The sequence below is a fragment of the Hippoglossus hippoglossus genome, chromosome 7 (genome assembly GCF_009819705.1).
Source record: "Hippoglossus hippoglossus isolate fHipHip1 chromosome 7, fHipHip1.pri, whole genome shotgun sequence".
NCBI classification, from domain to species: domain Eukaryota; kingdom Metazoa; phylum Chordata; class Actinopteri; order Pleuronectiformes; family Pleuronectidae; genus Hippoglossus; species Hippoglossus hippoglossus.
Window position 1 is genome coordinate 2465431 of NC_047157.1, and position 21803 is coordinate 2487233.

General features: G+C 44.4%; 1 protein-coding gene across 1 annotated transcript in view; it reads right to left on the reverse strand.

Moving 5' to 3' along the window:
* Positions 1–21803, reverse strand: part of skia (v-ski avian sarcoma viral oncogene homolog a) — a 73077-nt gene extending 51274 nt beyond the window's left edge. The window contains exon 1 of the mRNA XM_034591409.1: positions 20425–21803. Within this exon, the coding sequence (XP_034447300.1) occupies positions 20425–21330 (906 nt within the window). The 5' untranslated portion in view covers positions 21331–21803. The remainder of the gene's footprint in view (positions 1–20424) is intronic.

Below are 21803 nucleotides of genomic sequence, written 5' to 3' on the forward strand. Positions count from 1 at the left end.
CACTCTGACTTTGTCTGACGAAAGCCAATGCGAAATTGTTAAGTTCAGTTCTACTAAGGTAAGCATGCTCAGAGCCTGTGGGACCCTGTGTGTGTGTGTGTGTGTGTGTGTGTGTGTGTGTGTGTGTGTGTGTGTGTGTGTGTGTGTGTGTGTGTGTGTGTGTGTGTGTGTGCACGAAAGAGTGCGTTCAAGTGAACTGTGCAGCATGGGCAGTGAGGCACACTGTAATGTGGGGGAAAGGAGAGAAAAAGAGAGCAAGAGAAGAATGGATGAGAGAGGGAGAGAACGAGAGGGGAGAGGGGCACAGTGAGCGAGCAAGAGGGATGGATGGGTGGATGGGAAAGAGAACGAGAGAAAGAGAACAGAGAGACGCTCTGGTCAGGCACGCGATGCTTGGCTGGAATCAGGTCAGGCCCACATGAGGCCTCCCTCGCACACACACTCTCAATAAAAAGGGTTCCACACAACAGTAGAGAGCACTTGTGCACAGCTGAACTACATTATATGGTGCTGGAAAGAACCATTTAAAGCAACAGTCCAGCATCTTGGTAACACGTTGTTTACAGTCTCAAACCAGAGTTCAGATTAGACTGGAACAGGACTGGCACAGACTATAAAGTGTAAATTGACTATTGAAAAATATCAGTATCAAAAGCTTTGATAAAACGTAAACACTAATGTAATGAGCAATGATTTGTTCTAAAATGAAGTGATTTAATAGGTTGAAATTACACGAACAAAAGTGGTAACAAGAGGTTTTTGGTATCTGGGTACAAACAGAATTCATTTAGTCTCTCTTATCAAATGCTGCACTGCCCTAGTTTTTTTCCCTTGTCACAAAGCTAGCAGTTTCCCCCTGCTTCCAGTTTCTGTGCTAAGCTAGGCTAAACACCTCTGGAGGCACAGAGACCAACATGATATTGGTTCTTGTAAAGAAGTGCATTTCTTTAAATGATGAAGAAGCAGAGATCGGAAACTACTGGAGATGCTAATTTGGCTTACTTAAGAGAGAAATAGGGTGTGTTACAGAACTGTGTCTCTTGGCTATCAAAGCATAAAGTATAGAAAACTTTCAAGTCGCAGACCACACGTTAAAGTCCAGCTGAAGGTATTTCATTGGCCCAAGTATTAAAACAGCTTAAACAAATCAGTTAACGATGTTGTTCCTACAAGGAACACTGTGTGTGTTAGTTTTTAATTAATTGACTACTTGATTCATCTTACACTGAAATAGTGATTAATTTCCTTTACAAGGTCTCCCAGATATCTGAGCTAACAGCAAATGAAATAAAAAACTGCTCTTATGTTCGTTTTCTTGATGAGTAAACATTAACTGACTATGAAAAGTGCTTTCATGTAAACTACTGAACTTTAAAGAACTAATGGGTTGGTTAAAAAAATTGGACCACCTTTAAAATTATGTTCTGTCTCTGATGTTCCTTTTCAAATCCACTTCAGTGAAGAACCCACTTTTTTCAGTGTTGTACAAAGAGCTTGGCCAGTTTGTAGATCCACAAATTTGGTGCCCTTAAAGTTTACACATTAGCTTTCAGGCAGTGAACACACAGTTCAGCTACACCCACATCCACCTGGAGACATCTGATACATCTGAGTAAATGAAGCAAATGAAATGTGACTGACTTTATTATCACAAATGATCTACAAAAATTGTGTTAAAGGTGTCCACTACATCTGCACGGTGTGTTAAAGTAAGACATACTGTACATAAAGTGGAGTAGCTTAGATGTAAGGCGAGGAAATGTGACACTGAGTGTAAAGTTAAAAATAGAAGGCACAAACCCATACACATATATAGACAGCACTACTACCCCAAACATGTTTGAAAGTGGATCTCTGCATGCACCTTCCGGCCCTCCTCGTTACCACCTCTTGATGTCTGGACAGGCTAATTACTGGCCCTGTCACTCTCAGGCCTCTCGACAGGAATATGTCATGCTGACCGCTAACCTAATGGACTACTGGTTTAATTAAAGCCATCTTCAGGAACTGACCCCTCAGCCCCTCCCCAACTGCGCCTCCATCTCGCTCTTTGACAGACAGTTGACCCCGAGCTGCCATCTCGCCTTAACTGAAACTCGAGCCAGCGACTGGCGGGCCGGTTGGTAACCAGAGAACAGGTAGTAGGTGGGGACATAACTCATCAACACAAGACTATCCGCCTTTGATGAAAACAATGATGTTGTGTAGGACCATCTTTCTGACTCCCCCCTGTTTAAACTGATTGAATTAAAGTTTTGGATGATAGCTGAGTATTAGTGGTATGTTTAAAAAACTCGTAGTTTCTCAGTCAATTATTTGACGATTGAATTGATATTAATCAACAAGCATTTTAGAATTGATAATTGATGTCATCTCTAAAGTATTAATGCCAAACATTCACTGGTTCTAGCTTTTCACATGTATTTTTCATTCATTACTATGAGCTCTTTTTTTCCCATTTTAAAAACAAAACCTAATTAATAATTAAAAACTTAGTTAATTAATAAAAAAAGATAAATCAATAGGCAATGACAGAAAAGCTTAGCTATGAAATTAAAATATCTCCTACGAAGATACAATATGTTAAATGGTTTTATCTCGACATTCAGCTTTTAACATTAGTTAATACTTTCCACCATGAGCTTCTGGTCAGACCATGCCAAGTGAAACTGTAGTAATACAACAAAACTCACGAGTGTGCTGAAATGAGAAAGGGCGTGTTTAGTTTCAACTTCTCATTTGTAACAAAAAGTTGTTTCACTTTCTCCATTCAAAAATGGCTTTAATTGCCAATGAAACTGACAAATTGCAGCTGTATTTGAAATTTTGCATTCTTAGCATTGGCTTAGTTTTCCACATAGCAGCGTTAACTGTTTCAGTTGCAGTGACATTACCAGTGGCCTACAAATGAACTCAGCAGCTGCGTTCACTGACTCATCTGAAAGCTTTTGTTGTGGTCCACCACTATTCTCTGGTTTGTTTAACTCACTACAGGTCATCATGTTCTCGCCCTGAGCAGCTAATAATCACTACTTCAGATTGGAGAAAAGAATGATCAGAGGTTGGCCTGGTGCTGCAGTGAAACAAGTCTGCCATGTGCGTGTGTGTATGTCTCTGTGTGTGAGTCATGTTAGCACGCAGCAACAACGGCAGCCAAGCCCGGCCCGCCAGCAAGCCAGCCAGCCAGGAAGCAGTCGCTCCGATTTAGTCCAGGAAGACTGCATTTGCTTAGCAACCACATTACCGCTCCAATCACTGCAGCAGCATTCGGGATAATGTGGGGCCAGAGAGCTGTGCTGTGTAGAGGCGGGGCGATAGACTCACAAGAGAGCACACACACACACACACCACACACACACACACTAGTCTGATGCCTCTCCCACTTAATGCTGCACCTCCTTCCAAGCATAAAAGGAAGGAGAGTAGTTTTTCATACAAGACTGCCTGGCCTTGATGCTCGAGCTACTGCTTAGCCCGCTCTGAGAGAGAGAGAGAGAGAGAGAGAGAGAGAGAGAGAGAGAGAGAGAGAGAGAGAGAGAGAGAGAGAGAGAGTGTGTGTGTGTGTGTGTGTGTGTGTGTCTGGCACCTTGAAACACACACTGAAGTAAATCCATTATCACTTTTCCCCACCCTCTCTCTACGCCGCAGAGGTGTCTGACTGTCTGCGGCTCCCCATCAGACTTACAGACTGAAATAGAAATTTCCGTGGTAGCTGCTTGCTGGTGCTGGCTGTGTCCTGTAGCACTGACCCACACACACACTCGCACATATGCACAACACATTTTAAGCCATCCTATCCTGGACCTCAGTGCTATTTTTGAAATAAACAGTCAGTCTCTGAGCTTCCAGTTGAGCCAAATTAACACTCTGAATGGGACTTTGTACGACACACCTAGCACGCGGAGAGCAGGCAACAATTCAGAGGCCCACGCTATGTATGTGCGTGTAGCAGGTACTGAGTCATATCTATGATGCTGTAAAGCATGAGAGGTCAGGGTGCAGTACTCAGGTCACCACAGCGGTTAGCCCCATTATCAAGGGCAGAGAATATCATTCATGCGGCTGCCAACTGTGTCTTTACTATCACAGACGGCAGCTGAGGTCTAAAGACAAGGCTCAAAGTTCAGCAGCACTATTGTATGGAAACACACACACTCACAGAGCAAATAAAGGCCAGTCTAAGCAGGGTTAACAGAGTCGAAGCAGCAGCTAGATTGTGTCTGGCTATCTGTTTATGACTATCTGAGTCGGTGACAGTCATGGGTTTGTTATTTCTGTCAAAACACTCTCCCTGATTGTCACCGTCCCAGCGTTAAACCTCATTTGCACTGGAGCACAATTACCTGAGGACCTCATGTGACAGACGAATTTCACTACACACAGACACACACACGTTGTCTGATCAAAGAATCCATGGAAAGAGCACAAGCCTGATAAATGTTTATGTGTTCATTAGTTGATTACTTAACGGTTAGAAATTTCATCCTCAACAATTATGATAATCGATCGATGGCCAAATAATTTATAAACCAAAATCTCCAACCAGGTATCAAACATCAGGTTGTTTTCCTGCTTTTTATCAAATTGTTTTTGTGTAATTGGGTCATTGACAAAAAAGTCAAGAGCTTTATCAAAATGGATTCTTCAACCATTATTTGAAACCCTCCTGGACAGTTTTTAACACTCAGCACCAAACATTCACATGGGTTGAATAATCAAACCTAATCATTTATGGAGAAATTTACAGAAAATAAAATTATAGACTTAGTATTATCCCATGCAAATAGGACTTTGCTTGTCAATTCACTGACTGCGATGTGCTTGCAAAGACGAGCATTTGCAGAGCCATCATGGCAGAGTACACGAGGAAGAGGAATGAAGGGAAGGAACCACGTGGGGCTTTGTTAGCTCAAATGGAAAACTTCCTTCCTCTGTTTTTCTCGAGCCCATTCACCAGGTTTTATTTGTAACTTCTGATTCTGGCAGCTCCTCCACTTGGACCCGGTGCACAGGGCTGCAAGCAACCCCTCCCTGGCTGGGACACTGCTGTTAGTTTTGTTTTTAGAGGTGTTTTTTTTGCTGCTCGGGGTGTATCTTTGTGAAGGCAGAGCACAAAGAGGCCCTTTGGTTCAGTGCAGGGTGCTGGGCAGCCTCAAAATCGAGCTGGCTGGCTAGCACATACTGGCGCTTTCCACTCCAGAGCTGGACATTTTGTTCCACTGTTGAACTCTGGGAGAGGCCGAGTGAGCGAAAAAGAGACATAGGGAAAAAAAGAGAGCGAGAGGCTTCACTCTGAGGGAAATCACATGGTTCCCAGTGGTGAGGGAGGAGGGCTTTAAGTGACGAAAGAAGGTCAGGAGTGTTTTGGAAGCTTCCTTTAAACACTATTTCAAGCTATTCAATGTCTTTCAATTAGACATAGTTCTGTTTTAATACTACCGAGGTCTTTTTTCCATTGCTGTCAGTCACAATAACACTGTTCTCGCATAAGTAATTTTGTTTGCAAATGATCAATAAAAAACCTGATGTGTGTGATTGTCCTACTGCATTAGTTTGTTGCCCTGTTTGATTTCGTTTTTGCAAACTAGTGACTTCACATTAAGGATGACTGAAAAAACTATAACTCAAGTTGTAGAAAAAAGGATCTGCAAGTAGAGGTAGAGCCTCATATTCAAATATCTGGAATAAGAAAAAAAGGTAATACACCAACATATAAGAAGAAGTCTAAGACACAGTGGTAGATATTCTGTTGATGGGTCTGTTATGTCAGGAGTGCTAAAGATGCTTCCGACAGCAGGGCGGAGACGCCACAGGAAGCCAGTGTGGTGTCGAAACCAGAAGTCGAAGTTGCTGCCTGCCACGGCTCTGCGGTACAAGTTCAGACTGACAGTCTGCAGGGTTGTTGTGGCTGACAGCCGACTCGCTTCTCCCCCTGGTTGTACTCAGAAAAAGGGAAGTAGGAGGGATTGCAGTGCAGCAGGTGAACATGTGACACTGCATGGGTTCACATGTTCAGCTGTGTGTACAGTACGTTGTATTCATTTTGTACAAAAAGGCCCATCCCTGGGATTCTGGCTGTTGTCCACTGACAGTCACCCCACACAGGTCACATGACAAAGGGGGCAGCAGGGCTTCCATTGGAGCAAACTCTGGTATCAGCAACCTCTCTGACCCCCCGTCATGAACTGTGGGCCAGACAAGGAACAACAGGATCACGCCTGGTAGAAAACATTTACACAATCACAGAGAGAATCCCTTACAGAGTTGGTGTTTTTGCAACACTAGGCCTAAACCGTTTTCTTCTGATAAAGGTTTGAGTTCGTTCTTATGTGTTAGTTCCAGTTAGCAGCTATCTTGTTTAGTTTGGCGTATATATTTTTAGTCTCCCTTCTTTAAAAAATTAGATTAAAATGCTCACTTGAACAAAAAGATCCTAACATTAGCACCAAAAAGAAGGTGAGCTGAAACAAAATGGCAAAGGAGCAGCTCAACAGATGAGGACTATACTGAGTTCAGCCAAATCTGTGGGCGGAAAGGAAAGGAAAGAGAGTTCAGTGTCGTTTCCTGTCCGCCATCTCATCCCTCTTTCCCTCTCCCTCTATCTCTCTCCCAGCCAGGTTGGTTTCTCGTCTGACTGAGGGAAGGCTAATGGACACATTAGCCGCCGGCTTGTCCCTCCGCGGCGATTAGGTGGCTGTGAGGTCATCCTTTCACTTCTGCTCCCATCCACATTAGGGATCTATCATTTCATTACCGCTGTTGGGGAGAAGGGGGGAAGGCCAAAGCATCCATCATATCCCTCCATTCATCCATACCTCCTTCAATTTATCCATCTATCCGTTTAACTGCTGCTTCTTTACAGTGCCAAAAAATCAAACATCAACTTTGGTAGAGAAATTAATGGTGGAGAGAAACATTTTACTGGATGAATTAGGCTACGTCCACACGCTTTCATTTCGAAACAAAAACGATCTCCATCCAGATGAGGCTTTAAGCTCTGTATCGCAAATGCATATCACAGGAAGCAGATTATCTCTTTGCAGGTGGTTGCTTCTTTTGAAGACACAGCGATCATGACGACAAGTACGATTTATTTTCTTGCACCTTTTTAAATCTCTGCTATGCTGGTTGCCATTGTCTGAGCATGAATCTCCACTCAGTCCCTTGAAGACTGAGTGCCTGTGGTTCCAGCACATCATCAGCAGAATGAGTTATCAAACAAATTCAGCCATCACATGTTATGTTATGCACCCTCAAGCTTTGGGGCACTTGAGTTGAAGCACTCTTCTCCAATGCAGCGCCTTCATCTCCAGTAGCTTGGAATGTACCTCAATGCAGGGTCTGCCTAATGACTAAATGTAAGTAATTCCTTTCAGGATCCCCTTGAACTATCTCATAGAACACCAGAACCCCACTAACAGTGACTTTGAAAGCATTTTCAGTGTTAAAAGATGGAAGTTAACTAACTTGACTCCATTCATTTGATAAATTGGTATACTGACAGCTCCTCATTGGATAATGTGAAGGACATCCAGGCCTTTGCTGCCGTTGTCCTTCATTTTAACAGAATCTGATCCTGCTGTACAGTGCTCTGAATAAAAGCCCTTCTCACATACATATAGTGTGAAATCACACTAGGTGTGTGTGTGCGCGCAAGTGAGCCAGAGAGAAAGAGGGGAAAAAACATGTGTGCATTCTCAGCTGTGGATGTGTGTCTGCTTGACCTGAGATGTATTGATTGCTGCAGGAAGTGGAATCTGATGTTTCACAGCACTTCCTGAGCTGGATGGCTTCGCCACAGATGGTGAAAGCAGTGAGAGGTGGATGTCTGGCAGGGCAGAGGAAGGGGTTCGACACAGGGGGAGTAACCAGTTCAAGAGAACATGGAAGGTAGAGAGAGAGAGAGAGAGAGAGAGAGAGAGAGAGAGAGAGAGAGAGAGACATAACATCTCTGGCTCTGTCCTTGAATCAAGACTAAACACTGCCTCCCGTCTGGGCCTCTTCTCAGAACACTGACTGCTCTGCGGTAAAATAAAGTGAACCCTTATCATTCTCCCCTGTCTCAGTCCTGAAGTCTTGTACGATATATCAAAACAGCGTCTAAATCTTGACACCATGTAGACCGCACTGCACACCTTTAAAAAGCAAACGCATCTGGGCTGAGTTTTAGACCTTGTGATTGAATATGACCTCCTTATTCACACTGGATAATATCTATGAGAGATGTTGCCAGTTCTAAAAAAGAAAAAAAACACATTGGCAGATATCTCGATATATGTGGCAGCTATCTTATATTTACCTCCATTGTGTTCTTCATAACCATGAGTGAAGTGTTACAAGTGTTACAGTGTTATTATAATTAAAGCCCAACAGATCAGTCAGCTGATTTGAAAAAATTAAATAGAGCAAAACTAATTCTCTCCATCCCAAATTAACCAACCATCTACTAACCTATAGTATAATATTAATGCTATAATATTTACATATGGGCACTTGAGGCCCAGCCTTATTTGTAACACTGGCCTTAGGTTGAGTCCGTGATGAGTTGATCAAATGGGAAATAAATTACACCATTTTGATCATTGACCCAAATTTGCTTAAATTTGATGCTGACCAAGAAATAGTGGAGAATCTTAAATAATTATTTTTGTATTATACATGACTAAACTTCTTGTGCTTTTAAATGTTTTTGAATCCGAACAGATTTAACTGAAAATAATAAATTTTCTATTGCTGCACTGCCTCAACATGTACATATACTGTATCTTACTAACATGTAGCTTTTATTTCTTAGGATGTGCACCACCAGTGTATCTCCCGCCTAAATCAGTGCACTGAGGCGTGCATTTGCATTTAAGCTGACATATCAGCAAATTTATATTTTTTTCACACTTGCTTAAAGAAGAAATTGCTAAATCAAACATATGTGCATGATCATATTAAAATATATAAATCTGATGGTCTTAACCCTGAAGAACAGAGGCTGGAGGAAGTCTCAGTCCTAGAAAGTGGTTCTATATGGGAGATATGCATTGCTGTTGCAATAATGCTGGTGGGAAAAGTCTGAGTGCTATGCAAACCACAAGTGCTCTCACACACACACACACACACACTCGCGCACACATGTACATGCACAAACACACATACACATACACACATCTGGCTTAATCCTCTGCAGAACTATGCAGACGACCAGCAGCCATGCCTGAAGAGGGGGAATTGAGGGAAAAGGAGAAGCAGAGTGGGAGTGGAGGTGGCGTGGCAAGGTTCAGCTGCAGCCCTGACCTCTGTGTGCGTGTGTGTGTGTGAGAAGATAATTAAACAGGGCAGACGGATGAGCCCAGTGAGAAGGCTAGAGGTCGCATGGGATAAGTCAGCTTGTCCAACCTCAAGAGACAGACAGACAGACAGACACACACACACACACACACACACACACTGTCAGCAGATGTATATAAATGGCCAGGGACTTTATATAAACAGATGTCCTACTGCTCAAGATAGCCTTGGCAGTTTCTTTGGAGGAAGATGCTGAGAATAACGTCTTTGTGCTCACTGTGGTTTGGAGGTGGTTACACACTCCGCACATTACCTTGTCTTAGAGATCTACAATTACATTAATTATAGTCCAAGGGCTTCAAGAGGTCTATTGTCTGTTCTAGAGGAGTAGAAGGAGTGTATGTGTGTGGGATGTGAAATCAATTGCCTGATTCTGGGTGGGTGGGGGACAGTCTGAGCCTGGTGGAGGATCAGACTGAGACCTGAGAAGCAGGCGTCCATGCCAGGAAGAGGGATCCCCTTTCAGCATATTGTTTTATTTAGCATCTGCATGGCCGCTTCATTTGCCAAAGTGCAGCTGGGATGGATTAATTCAGGAGATTGGTGACTTGGAGAGGAGGAATGGCCCAGCTAGTCTGGAGGAAGGATGTTAACCACATTATAAGCCTTTGTTTCCAACATCTCATTCCTGAGGAGTAAACTGAGCCTACTGAGCTCTACCCCTGCCTTGCCTCAACCAAAAGGCCCTGGTTTGCTCACACACACACACACACACACACACACACACACACACACACACACACACACACACACACACACACACACACACACACACACACACACACACACACACACACACACACACACACACACACACACACACACACACACACACACACACACACACATGCTTTCCACCTCAACTTCCTGACAGGCTGCAGCTGAGGTGTGGCCACAGTTCACCGACTTTGTTTCTGTTTCTCCCCAGGCAGCCTAAATGAAAACCTTTGAGTTCTGCTCTGCCTAAACTTTTCTCTCCCGGATGGATTTAACTATGCTCTCCAGTGTGAACTTACCAAGTGCGACTAGCCTAAACCTGCCCCTCACCAACTGGTTTCACTAGGAGCCTAATGATCTCACCCTCCAAACTTCCTATGCGTTACACTGACAACAAATCCTCTGCTGACTGTGGCACACCTGGCCTCACAGCACGTCTTATAAATGACTGTTGTGATAAACTTAGAAAGGTTATAATGGTCAATCAATCAAAGTTCAGGACAGACTTGCTTTGTTGGATCAATAGGGCAGGTCGATCCACCTCCTGATTAATCCAGTTTAAGATTAACCCATCCTGCCTTAGCATACAGTAACTAGGAGCAGTGAGACACAATTATGAGTCACAGCAGACTAAACAATAGTAAAGATCAGTGTTTGCCAGCAAAACACACATTTTATAAGAAAAGACGTGCACAAGGTAGCACTGAATCGAATGCACTGAAGGGATGGCTCATTCATAACTTTGTTTTGCAACAACAAACCCAGCAAAAGCCTGTAAACAAAATGCGCTGCCTGCAGCTTCTGGTGGATCACTCTATAGATTATTTAGTTTTGAAAGTGAATATTTTAAAGGCATACACTATTACGCTGTTGGTCTAAAAATATCCCCTCAGAAATGTAAAGGCATATAACAAGATGCATTATGATTCTTGAACCCAAACAAGTTGATTTCTATTTAATTGGGACCAAAACATATCTGAAACATATGTTGCTTTCATATGTGAAACATGTATTCACTTACTATTAGCACTATCCTCCAGCTGATATTGCCATGGCGACATTGCTAAGCCTCTTGGTAAACGCTACACAGTGACTGATTAAGCTGGCTAGTTAACACCAACGTTTCATATAAATGCAGTCAACATATCATAATGTGCTTGCTATCAAGCTGAAAATGATGAAGCCAATTTGAATTTTTGTTCTTTTTTGATACTGGAAAAATGTTGAGTTCCCTAACCTTTCAACATGATGCAGGTCAATTGCTTTCAGATTTGTGTATTTCATGTCACTGTTTTGGACGATACCAAGAATGCTTGCTCAAGAATCCGTGAATCATTGTAATGTCTCCGTAAAAAGGATGCTGACCCAATTTAATTAATGGCCACTGGTGCCATTAATAACATGGGTTTTCTGGATGTTACATATGGTATCTTTAACAAAAAGCATTGTGTAAAATGGCTGCCTCATTTCTTTGTTTGTGCTGGACAGAGCCAGTCGTGATGCTTCCTGGAAAGACCAGCTAAGTCACAAGCAGGAGGAAGGAGGGGTGGGGGTTGGGGGGTGTTGGCAAACAATGAGAACTAGCCCATGACTCAGGCGCTTTGGGACCACTGATCATCCAACAGTGGAGGGGGTGAGGGGTGGGTTATCACCTCTATCTGTCCCACAATCACAGATCCACAGCTGATACCCACCACAAAAGAGGTGACAATGGCTAGCCGGCGCACACACACACACACACACACACACACACACACACACACACACACACACACACACACACACACACACACACACACACACACACACACACACACACACACACACACACACACATTCTCACAGAGCTCCTGGGAGCTGCCCTTCCACATGGCTGAGGCCAAGCCAGTATGACCCACCCCCCCCTTCCTTTGAAAAGTCAATGCAGGAAAAAAAAAAGCCACAACAAGGAAGCTTCCCAGGACCCGGCCGGCCTTCACAACAGAGAATACATCACAGGCCCTTTCAGTCTCTCCTCATACCTCTTTTACACCAAAATAAGCAGGTACACACAGGGTTTTTAAATAAGTGCAAATCTGCGACAAAATTACACAAATGTTAATGCGCCGATGCCCGGAGTTTCAATATGCATCATAACATCGCGCAGAAAAAGAATAAGTAATTGGTGCTTTTACACGGGTGTCATTTTTCCATCACTGCCAATCAGACCAAGAGACGGTTAAACTGTTTCTTCTGCAGAGTCGTATAACCCGGGAGTGAATGCCAATGCAGACAAAAGCCAGGTATTAGTGGGTGTTAGCAGGTTTTTTGATCAGTTCCTGCCTATAGATTGGCCACCAAATGCTTGTTCACCATTATTCCGAATGTGTTCTTAGGAATTTTTCTCCGACTGCTGTCACCATTCGATCCATTTGGCACTTTGCAAAGCTGCTGAGTTGACTTGGCAACTTCATCCTCAGAGTAATCACGCCAGTTCCATCAGAAATAAGATAAACACAAGTTATTATAGGTTTAAAAGCTCCCTGTATCTGCCTGTCCATTCCAAACCTTGAGGTTAAGGATATTCCTCCCCTTTACAGAAAGCAGTCCACCCGTAGACTGTTGTTCCAACTGTCTGAGAAGGACCACTTGGTACTGACATCATATTATGAGAGTATATTCTAGGCCATGCCTGGTGGATGTTGTGTTACACACTGCCAGTGCAGCTGACGAGTCTGTATGTGTGTGTGTGCACATGTATGTGCATTTGCACGTGATTCTGTCTGCTTCTGTATTCATTATAAGACTGAAAAGGCATTGCGGGGGTGGGATCTGGGCACTGTGTGGATGTCTGTGCTGAAGTATGCGTGTAGATTGCTGTGTGTGTGTGTGTGTGTGTGTGTGTGTGTGTGTGTGTGTGTGTGTGCACGCAGGAGGGGGGCATCACTGTGGGAGACAGGCAGATGGGGATGGAAATGAGTAGGCAGTGAGCTCATGCTAATCTCCTCCTACAGCTCCTACAGCTGATCCAGGCACAAAACAAGCACGCACACACACACATACACACCCACAATTACACACCCGCACCACTACAAATCATATGCTCGACCAGCCCCATGCACAATCACACACCAAATGAGGCAGAGGATACCTTTGCTATTTGAATGATTCCATGTGTCTCGTGCATATTTTGTGAGGTGAGCACAAAATCTTTCACTGAAATCTTGAATACATTTGAGCCCACCATTTATCACACAAATATTTAATTCAGTTCATCACGTTGCCTGTAGATGATTTTTTGGATTGCAGTGTGTGTGTGTGCATGTTTGTGAGGGAGAGTCTAGCTGCCTTCGTCAGACAGCCATCTGCCCCGTGGGAGTTGCTCAGCAGCACGCGATTGGCCGACTGCATTTCAAGAGAGGCAAAGGGTGAGGTGGGTCACCTCTTTATTTGGGCTAGGAAAGGTCGTGTGGTGCTGGCTGCTCTTCCAAACATATGGGTGCAAAGGGAGAAAATGGATGGGGGGAAGGGCAACTCCAGAGGACAGCGCTGCTGTCATATACAAAGCATGCTCCTGGGCTGACGCAGCACAAAGTAAAACCCCCATCCCACAATCGAGCAAAGCTGCCCTGTTGGGGGTTTCTAGTTTGAAACCTTCATGTTTAAAAAACCACCAGTTCCATTCATTCTGTTGTTCGTTGTTAAACATTTACATTCTACTTTTAATTGTCACATCTACACTTCTTTTCCCAATAAAGCTTGATATCTCTTCCAAGGTGATGTAGGTTTTGAGTGTTTCCCTGACCACCATCACCACCCCCTCCCCCACTGCAGCCATCGTCACAGAAACAATCCGATTTTTGGTGCAGATCCACATTGTAAACTCACCGGCTGAGAACACTGTGGTTTGTGCATTTTGGGTAAATCGGAGCTGTATTCTGGCACTTTACTGACATTGAAAATATCCATTAAGAATAGTAAAAAAAAAAAACTCAACTAAAACTTAAAGAAATTATAACTTAAATTATTTAAATAATGATATTTTTTTGGCATAATTAGCAATTTAGACATGACATTTTTAGGGGGACAACAGTTGTGAGTATGCAGACACATAAATGCAAATTTAGTGTGATGCTGGGCTTGCATTGGAGCATCACTGGTAAAGATGGTTAAACACTGGTAAAGATGGTTAAACACAGGTTAAAAGAGGCAAAAGGTTAGAGGATGGTGCTTGGGGATGTGTAGTTAAGGCTGAAGCTGGGCTTACAGTGCCATGTGTCTTGATGAATATTTCAAAGACCCTCTCATTAAATAAACACAACAGGCCTCACTGCCTATGGTAACCTACCATCAATATTGAATGCTCGCAAAAAAATGGACACAGTGTCGTTCACAAGCCAATGGCCAAGCCAGACATCAAATTGCACCATCTGACTGTGGTGGAGCTTTTTTCAATGCAACACCTGGAGGAGGTCACTGGGTTCTTCCTTCCGTGCTGCTCTGACAATAATCCCAATAGGATACGCTCAAGGTGCTTCCAAGACTTAAGAATAGCCACTGCAAGCTGAGTGTGCTAGTTAGTTTCACGCTTTATCGGAAGGCTATGAATATTCTGACAGGGAGGAAATACTTTATTTCCACGCATGCTCCTGGCTCCTCAAACACATTTGCTCTTAGCTTTGCATGCACTACTTTCCCAGACAACTTGTATGCATGGTTGACTACAACACAAGCAACGTTATCGTCTTCTTGAGAACCATGTCTTCCCTCCCGTCTTCTTTGAATGGCTGGTTGGGTAGGTGGGATGTGTCCCCCTGATCCAAAAGCGCCTCCTTTTCCTTTTCCTACCCCTTGTGTCTTCCTCCACACAACATATGACTACAGCAGGACAGTCCCAGCAAGGTATATTGATACACCTCCTATTCTATGGGCTATTCAAGAATCACATGGCCAGTCGCTCCGTCAATTTGTCAAATGAAAACTGCTGGGGGATGGGAGCAGGTTAGAGGGGGTGTGGGGCAGAAAATAACTGGCAATGAGGGCTGAAACATCTCCCTTCTTCCTCACCTCCATCATTCTCTCCCACTGAAAGACACGTGTGTTAAAAAGTTGTCCTCTCAGAGAAGCTGCATTTAACCCTTGAAATTCAGCATGAAATATGTGTAATGCCTCAAAAACAAAAGGTTGAGAAATGTTTGAAAATGTTCTCCCAGTTTGATTCCCAAATTTTGGTAATGATACTATTTTCAGCTCCTTATCTTAAAAAATACAATGTTTTTGGAAAAGAAACGGAACAAAAACGGCCAAAGTTAGATCAAATTTAGCTCCTAAACAAACCAATGACGGCCCCTTGCATGGTTCATTAAATCAAGCATCATCCTACAGAAATTCAGAATGGTTAAATTAACACAGGGACATGGTGCTGATGGCTTCGCCAGACAAGTGACAGTAAAGTCATAGTTTCACAACAAATATACTTTCTAAATGCTTTCATCCATTGTGCATCGATTGATAGTCACTGGGAAAATCCCCCTTTGTTCGCAGAGTTTTAAAGGCTTTGAAATAAACAGCTTATGGCAAGGAGACATGCTGTATGAAAAGAATCACTGCACTTAATTCATTTTCCACTGCTACTTCAGTAGCAGCCTTTTGAAAAGATTTTCCAGACAACACAACACACAATATAACCTGTGATGCTCTGCCACTCTCTCCGGTTTGTTATAGTGCTTTCCTGTCTATGAGCGTGCTGGAAACACAGGCTGAGACAGATGTTTAAAGGCACATCAAAACCATTGCACAGACTTTTCATCTCATCTCACAACACGATTGTTCCTCAAAGTTTTCCATCGAGGAACCGCAGAGCCACAGTCGCTCTTTGCTGAATTGTTTTTCCTGAGGGGGAGAAAAGAGCTAAATAAATGTGGTTTTTGCAGATGGTTTTCTGCATGGATTAAGAAAAATGAAAGAAATCTAAAAAAGGGACAGCATATGTGGTAATTACCTAAACAATTCAACTAAACTCTGATCTGTACACTGCTTGTTTTAATTTAAACTTGCATTTGTATATTATTCAGGTTAAGAGTAATCACAGAGAAATTAGAATGCAACCTATGCCTTGACAGCAAAAATGCATTCAAGGTAAAATAACATTGTTTTATTTCAGAGCAAACTAGCCAGTGAAGTCCACAGAGAGGGAACTGTCTGTGTCGGGTCTGTCACTTTGGTTTAACTCAGCTCGAGAAGTGATGGAGTTATCAATCACACTTGACTTAAAGACACTTGAATGTCAATACGTCATTGATCTCCCTGGCCCTCAGCCATGCCTTGCAGCATGGACTGAATCTCCTCCATTAGAAACCCAGACTGGCGGCTGGGCAAGGCAAAATAACTCATTATACAGGCATGATTAAATTGTTGGCTTCTTCCTTTTTTCAAAGCACAGGGTATAAATTCTAAGGCCCTGTTCAGACATGGTGTAAACACATGGTGTAAAATTCTACTAGTTGACTGACAAAGACAGAAACATCCAAACAGAGAAACAGATTGAAAGCTATTAAAAACCCTTTTCCACCACTCATGCAATTGGACAAACTAAAACTGTGCAGCAGACTTTGGCAACTGTACCATTTCGTCAAACACCCAGGAAAGAGAAATAAAAATATTCCCTTGCCTGCCATTGCAATGCACAGCCACCAGCTGCTGTCCTGTCCACAGTGTGGACATGGCTGGCTGTCAGCAGGCTTAGCCAACACTGTGCCTTGCATATGAAGCAGGACATGGGCCTATATCCCCTTGGGGAGTTTACTTCCTCTGAGCCCCCACCACCACAACTGCCCCACCTCCCTCTTGAAACAAGCGGCCCCTTCTGCTGGAGGCCAGATATCCTGAGCAGCCGTGAGGGCGTCTTGGGGTGGGGGTGGTTATAAAACTAACGGAGGGAAGTTGAGCACATGCACAGCCAAATATTTGAGTGCAATGCTTTATAATATTAAAAAAACATAAATGACAATTCCTTGCTATACCATTAGGCAGCTTCTCCTACAGAGAGCCATAGGATAACAATGTACAGGAATGTGCTGGCAGTCAACACTGTAACATAGAATATCTTGTGCACAAACACAAAATGGGTGCTTTGTTGTTCTCAATGAATTCTTTATACACATGAATCTCTAAACAAATCACTTTCCACCACCGCAGAATGAAAATTACTCACTGGATAAGAGGAAATCTGCACTTCCTTTTCAGCTGTAAGCAATGGACTCACTGGTGACTGTAGGAATAATAATGGATGGGGACGGTAACAGTTGTGTTAAACATCTTGACATAGCTACAGATGTGGCATGTTTGTAATATAAGCCAAGATCGAAAGAAAGCAAAAAAACATCTTGTGTGTGATCCAATGACATCAACAAAGAAAACTGCATTATTTCTAAAAACTGATGTAATTGGTGAAAACATAAGAGACCGTTCGGGACTATCGCCACTTAGGAAGGAACTAACTAAATTAAAGTTTGACGTAAACTTGCTGGTTTTTGAACAGAAAAGCTTGAGTTGGCTTAAAGACAATTCTCTTTCTCATATCTGCCTTACACAGACGGATTCTGTAGAAATCACATCATCTTGAGGGCAAATTATAAAGTTAGCAACATACTAAATCTGCAGCCACAATCCTTATCTAAACATCCTGATGCGGAAAGCCACTGATTATGTGTGCCACCCACATGTGTACCAGCCAGAAACCAAAAGACTTGCGGCCGGGGGCTGGCACAAGCAATCCGGAGAAGTGTTCCACACTCAGCTTATAAATTTATTTAAACAATTCAATAGTGCTCCGGCTCACATCCTCTCAGATAAGAACAGAGAATGAGCTCATGCTTCTTCTGCAAATACAGGCAGGCAGCAAAAAGTGAAAAGCTGTTTTTACTCAAACGGTCCGTGAGTCAGATATGTGTCTGTGTGCGTCTCGGGGGGAGGCTCTCAGAAGAGCGTCTGCGAGGAGGGAAGTGCGGCAATATCACTTCCTGTGTCTGTCTGCATGCGAGACTGCTGCTAACACTTTTGTTACAACCTTATTAATATTCACAGAGCCGCCCAGTTCCTGGGCTGACAGCACACAGATGATGGCATTTTCTTGTGTGCTAAAAGGTAGAAGGCAGCGCAACGCAGTCTAGCACTTTGCCTCACATCCTCCATGAACCGTGCCTGGGCTGTGCTGAAATGTGCTGACAACGGGGAGCTCTGTTGGTGTAAGTTAAGCATTTTTCCTCCACTCCTACCCAGCATGTATTCCTTCATTAGCGTTTCTTGAAACATGGTAGTTGAGGAAAGAAAAGGAGGAGTCGAATTAAAAAGCAGGGTAGAGGCTCAAAATGAGCCTTGGGCTTAACACTTGAGTGCCCCATCGGCACTTACAAAAATAGAGGAGGCCCCTGAAAGTGGGGGTCCTTGAGGTGTGCCCACTCAAGTCTGAATGAAAGTGTGTGCCAAGAGTGGGTATTCACCATGCATGGCAGGACTTTGGCACTCTTCGGGACTTCAAGGGTCTCTCTCTGAATTCACTTCTCTTTGGCAGATTCCCCTGAAAGAAGCCTCAGCGGGGACCTGGGGGGTTGGGGGGGCTTCTTGTAAACACTTTTGCAGTTACTTTCTGTGCCTCATCAACAAGTCTGCTTCCCCCATAAGTCCACTCTGGTTTCAGTCAGGTTGGAGTAAAGATGGAGTTAAGAGGGGCAGGATCAGTGTGAGTGCGTGTATGTCAGAGGTGGGTGGCTGGCCTGAGTTAGGTGGATGTTTTGGGGGGGGTGGGGGGGTCCCGATGTTTGCTGAATGCTCCCCTTTGTTGGGATCATATTATGTTTCCACCACAATACTTCTAAACCCTGCTTCATCAACTCCATTCATGTGTAACAGTTCATGCAAATGGCCACACTAGCCTTTTTTTCCGAGAGGTGGGGTGGGGGGTGGGATTCTTTTTATCAGTCTACCACCCAACTACCCTCTCTGCAAACTCCTGTCTGCACACTGAAGAACAGATTATAATCTCTTCATACATCTTTACAGACACTTAGCCCAAAAGGCAGAGCCGAGGGAAGCACTGAGAATCAGATTAAAATGTGTGTAGCCAGAGTCAGTGTGGATGCTTGGATTCTGATTATTCAAACATTTAGGAAAAGAGAATCAGAAAATGTTGTTACAACCAGGAAAGAAATATGAAAGGCCTTTGACACTGGTGGCAGCACTTCAAACCAATCAAAAGCCAAACAATTGTTACATACACTTCGGTACTATGGCACAAAAGGCTCCCAGCATACACACACACACACACAATTGGCAATTTTTCGGATTGATAACAATAATCACACTGCTGACCAGGTGTATCCCTTCCCTTGGGAACACACAGACTGATAGAACAGCCAGAAACGTAGACTGAGCAAGATATAGCCTCAGTCCCAAGAAGAGAGGGAGCGAGAGAGAGCATGAGCGTCTGTGTGTGAGTCAGAGAGAGAGAGAGAGAGAGAGAGAAAGAGAGAATGGAAAAACTGAAAACTCTTTTAATCTGAAGCAAGGAAGGAAAAGTGTTTCCTCGTTGACATCAGAGCTGATGTTTGAGCTACACACTTCTCCTGGATGCTGTTTACTGTTTCCCATTGAGCCATTTGTTGGTAAATGAGACTGTATTTACAGTACAGGCCAATAAAAGCCTGAGAGGTGTTTCACAGGCAAATAATGGTTTTATTGCCACCAGAGGCGTTTTGTTGTCACTGCTGGATGAGCCCTAATTAGTAACAATATGGCAATGATGACCAAATACTAAGTGGTCTCTCTACAGGAAGGGGTCAATGACCCCCAGATAGACACGCATGACACACAGTACGAGACATCCATGCGACTAGTCACAGATACATTTTCGAAATATGTAGGTAACATATTTGTATTATTCATTCTGTTGTGGGGCCCACAGGGAAGCCTCCCAAAAACAACTAGGATCCCCAGGACCACAGGCTGAACGAGGAAATCCAGATCTTCAGCACACCCTCTAGATGCGAACATTTCTTGTGGCATGCAGGGAAGTTTTGGCAAATTCAATTTTAAGGGCCATAAGTTTGCATCTAGGGGGGCCACACTACATGGATTCACTAATGTAGTGCATTTGAAGGCTTGGATAAAACTGTATTTTAAAGGCAATATGAAGAAAGCTCTGTGCTGTTAAAAGGGAGAAATATATGTATGCATATAGCTTCTGTCCCAATGCAAGAATAGCAAAGAGGAAACATAAACTAAAATGCATAAACTGGGTCTTGACAACAGGGGAGGAAATACAACCAAACCAAAAAGTAGATGAGCTGCACAGGAAGGAAACAGCTCCCATGGTGAGGGGCAGCAACTCACCCTGGACGATGCTTTCCTCTTGTACTTGTTGGCGAAGTCAAATTTCTCCTTGATCTCGTCCAGGAGCTGCTCCAGACGGGCCTTCTCCTCTTTCCCCGTGTAATCCTGGCCCAGGATGATGTACGCTCTCCAGTTTGCCGAGTCGAAGCCCCAGTGGCAAGTCCTGTTCTCCTGCGCCTTGTGACTGTGCACCACGAACTTATGGGTCGGGTACATGAGTCTGCAGTCCATGCACTGGATGCACGCTGCGTTGGGGCTGGTGTACAGCTCCGGCACGAACAAGCCCTTGCACTTGCCGAAGCACTCGTGGTAGACTTTGAAGCTCCTCTCGGTGAGCTCCAGCTCCAGCGCGCCGCCGCTCAGCTCCTTCTTGCAGCGCGGCGGGTAGGCGCCTCCGTAGATCAGGGCGTTGCAGAGCCGCTCGGAGTCCGTCTTGGTGATGAGGCCGCAGGACGGCGCCGAGAAGGGCAGGATCCCCATGACTTTGAGGATCTCCAGCTGGTCCGCCGTGCACCGGGAGCAGTAGATGTGCAGCTCGTCGCACACCGAGTTGATCTGTTGTAGGCTGAAGTCCCGCAGCACCGTGTTGAGGATCTGCGGCAGGCACAGGCGCTTCTCTCCGCCGACCACGAAGCACGAGATGGTCTCGGCTTCCAGCACCGTCTCGCACCTCTCTGTGGAGCGGTCCGACGGGATGAACAGCGGGCCCGGCATCACCGGCGGCGGCAGATGCTGCAGAACCGGCTCGGACTCCTTACAGTCCTTCTTGAAGAGGAGCTCATGTTGCCACCGGGCAGAGAAAGCCGCCGGTCCGCCCAGAGAGCTCATAGAGCTGAGGTGAAACTGCTTGAGAGTTTGTTGCAGTCCCGGATGAGGCTGGAAGCTCTGCCGACTTACTGTCTCCATGTTTTTCCTGCAACTTTAGAAGCGCAAGTACTTCTCGTCGTCGACCGGGAATCACGAGTTTCAATCCGTTCCTGAGCCTGGTAAATCCACAGAGTCCCAGAATTGACCAAAATGTCGAAGCACTTCATCAAACATCCAGTAAAAAAAAGTCCCACACGGCGAGTTGGCTGTTTTATTCCTGCGGCTACTGAGTGAACACCGGCCGGTCGCTCCCTGCAGCGACTCGCCGACTGTCCATATCCGACGAACACGGCTCTCCAAACTCCAGAGAAGAGAAAAAGTTCCGAGTGTCGAGGTCCAGGACGAGGCGGCCGGAGACGAGACACCAGCGGCGGCTGTGGGTCGATACGGCGCGATAAGAAAAATCCTGATTTGAGGCTGTGTCCGCTGTCGAGGAGCAGAAACCCGCTCCGTCTGCCCCGCAGTTCACTGTGACTGTTTGAGATGAGAGGTCTGAGAGCCAGCCTCTCTCT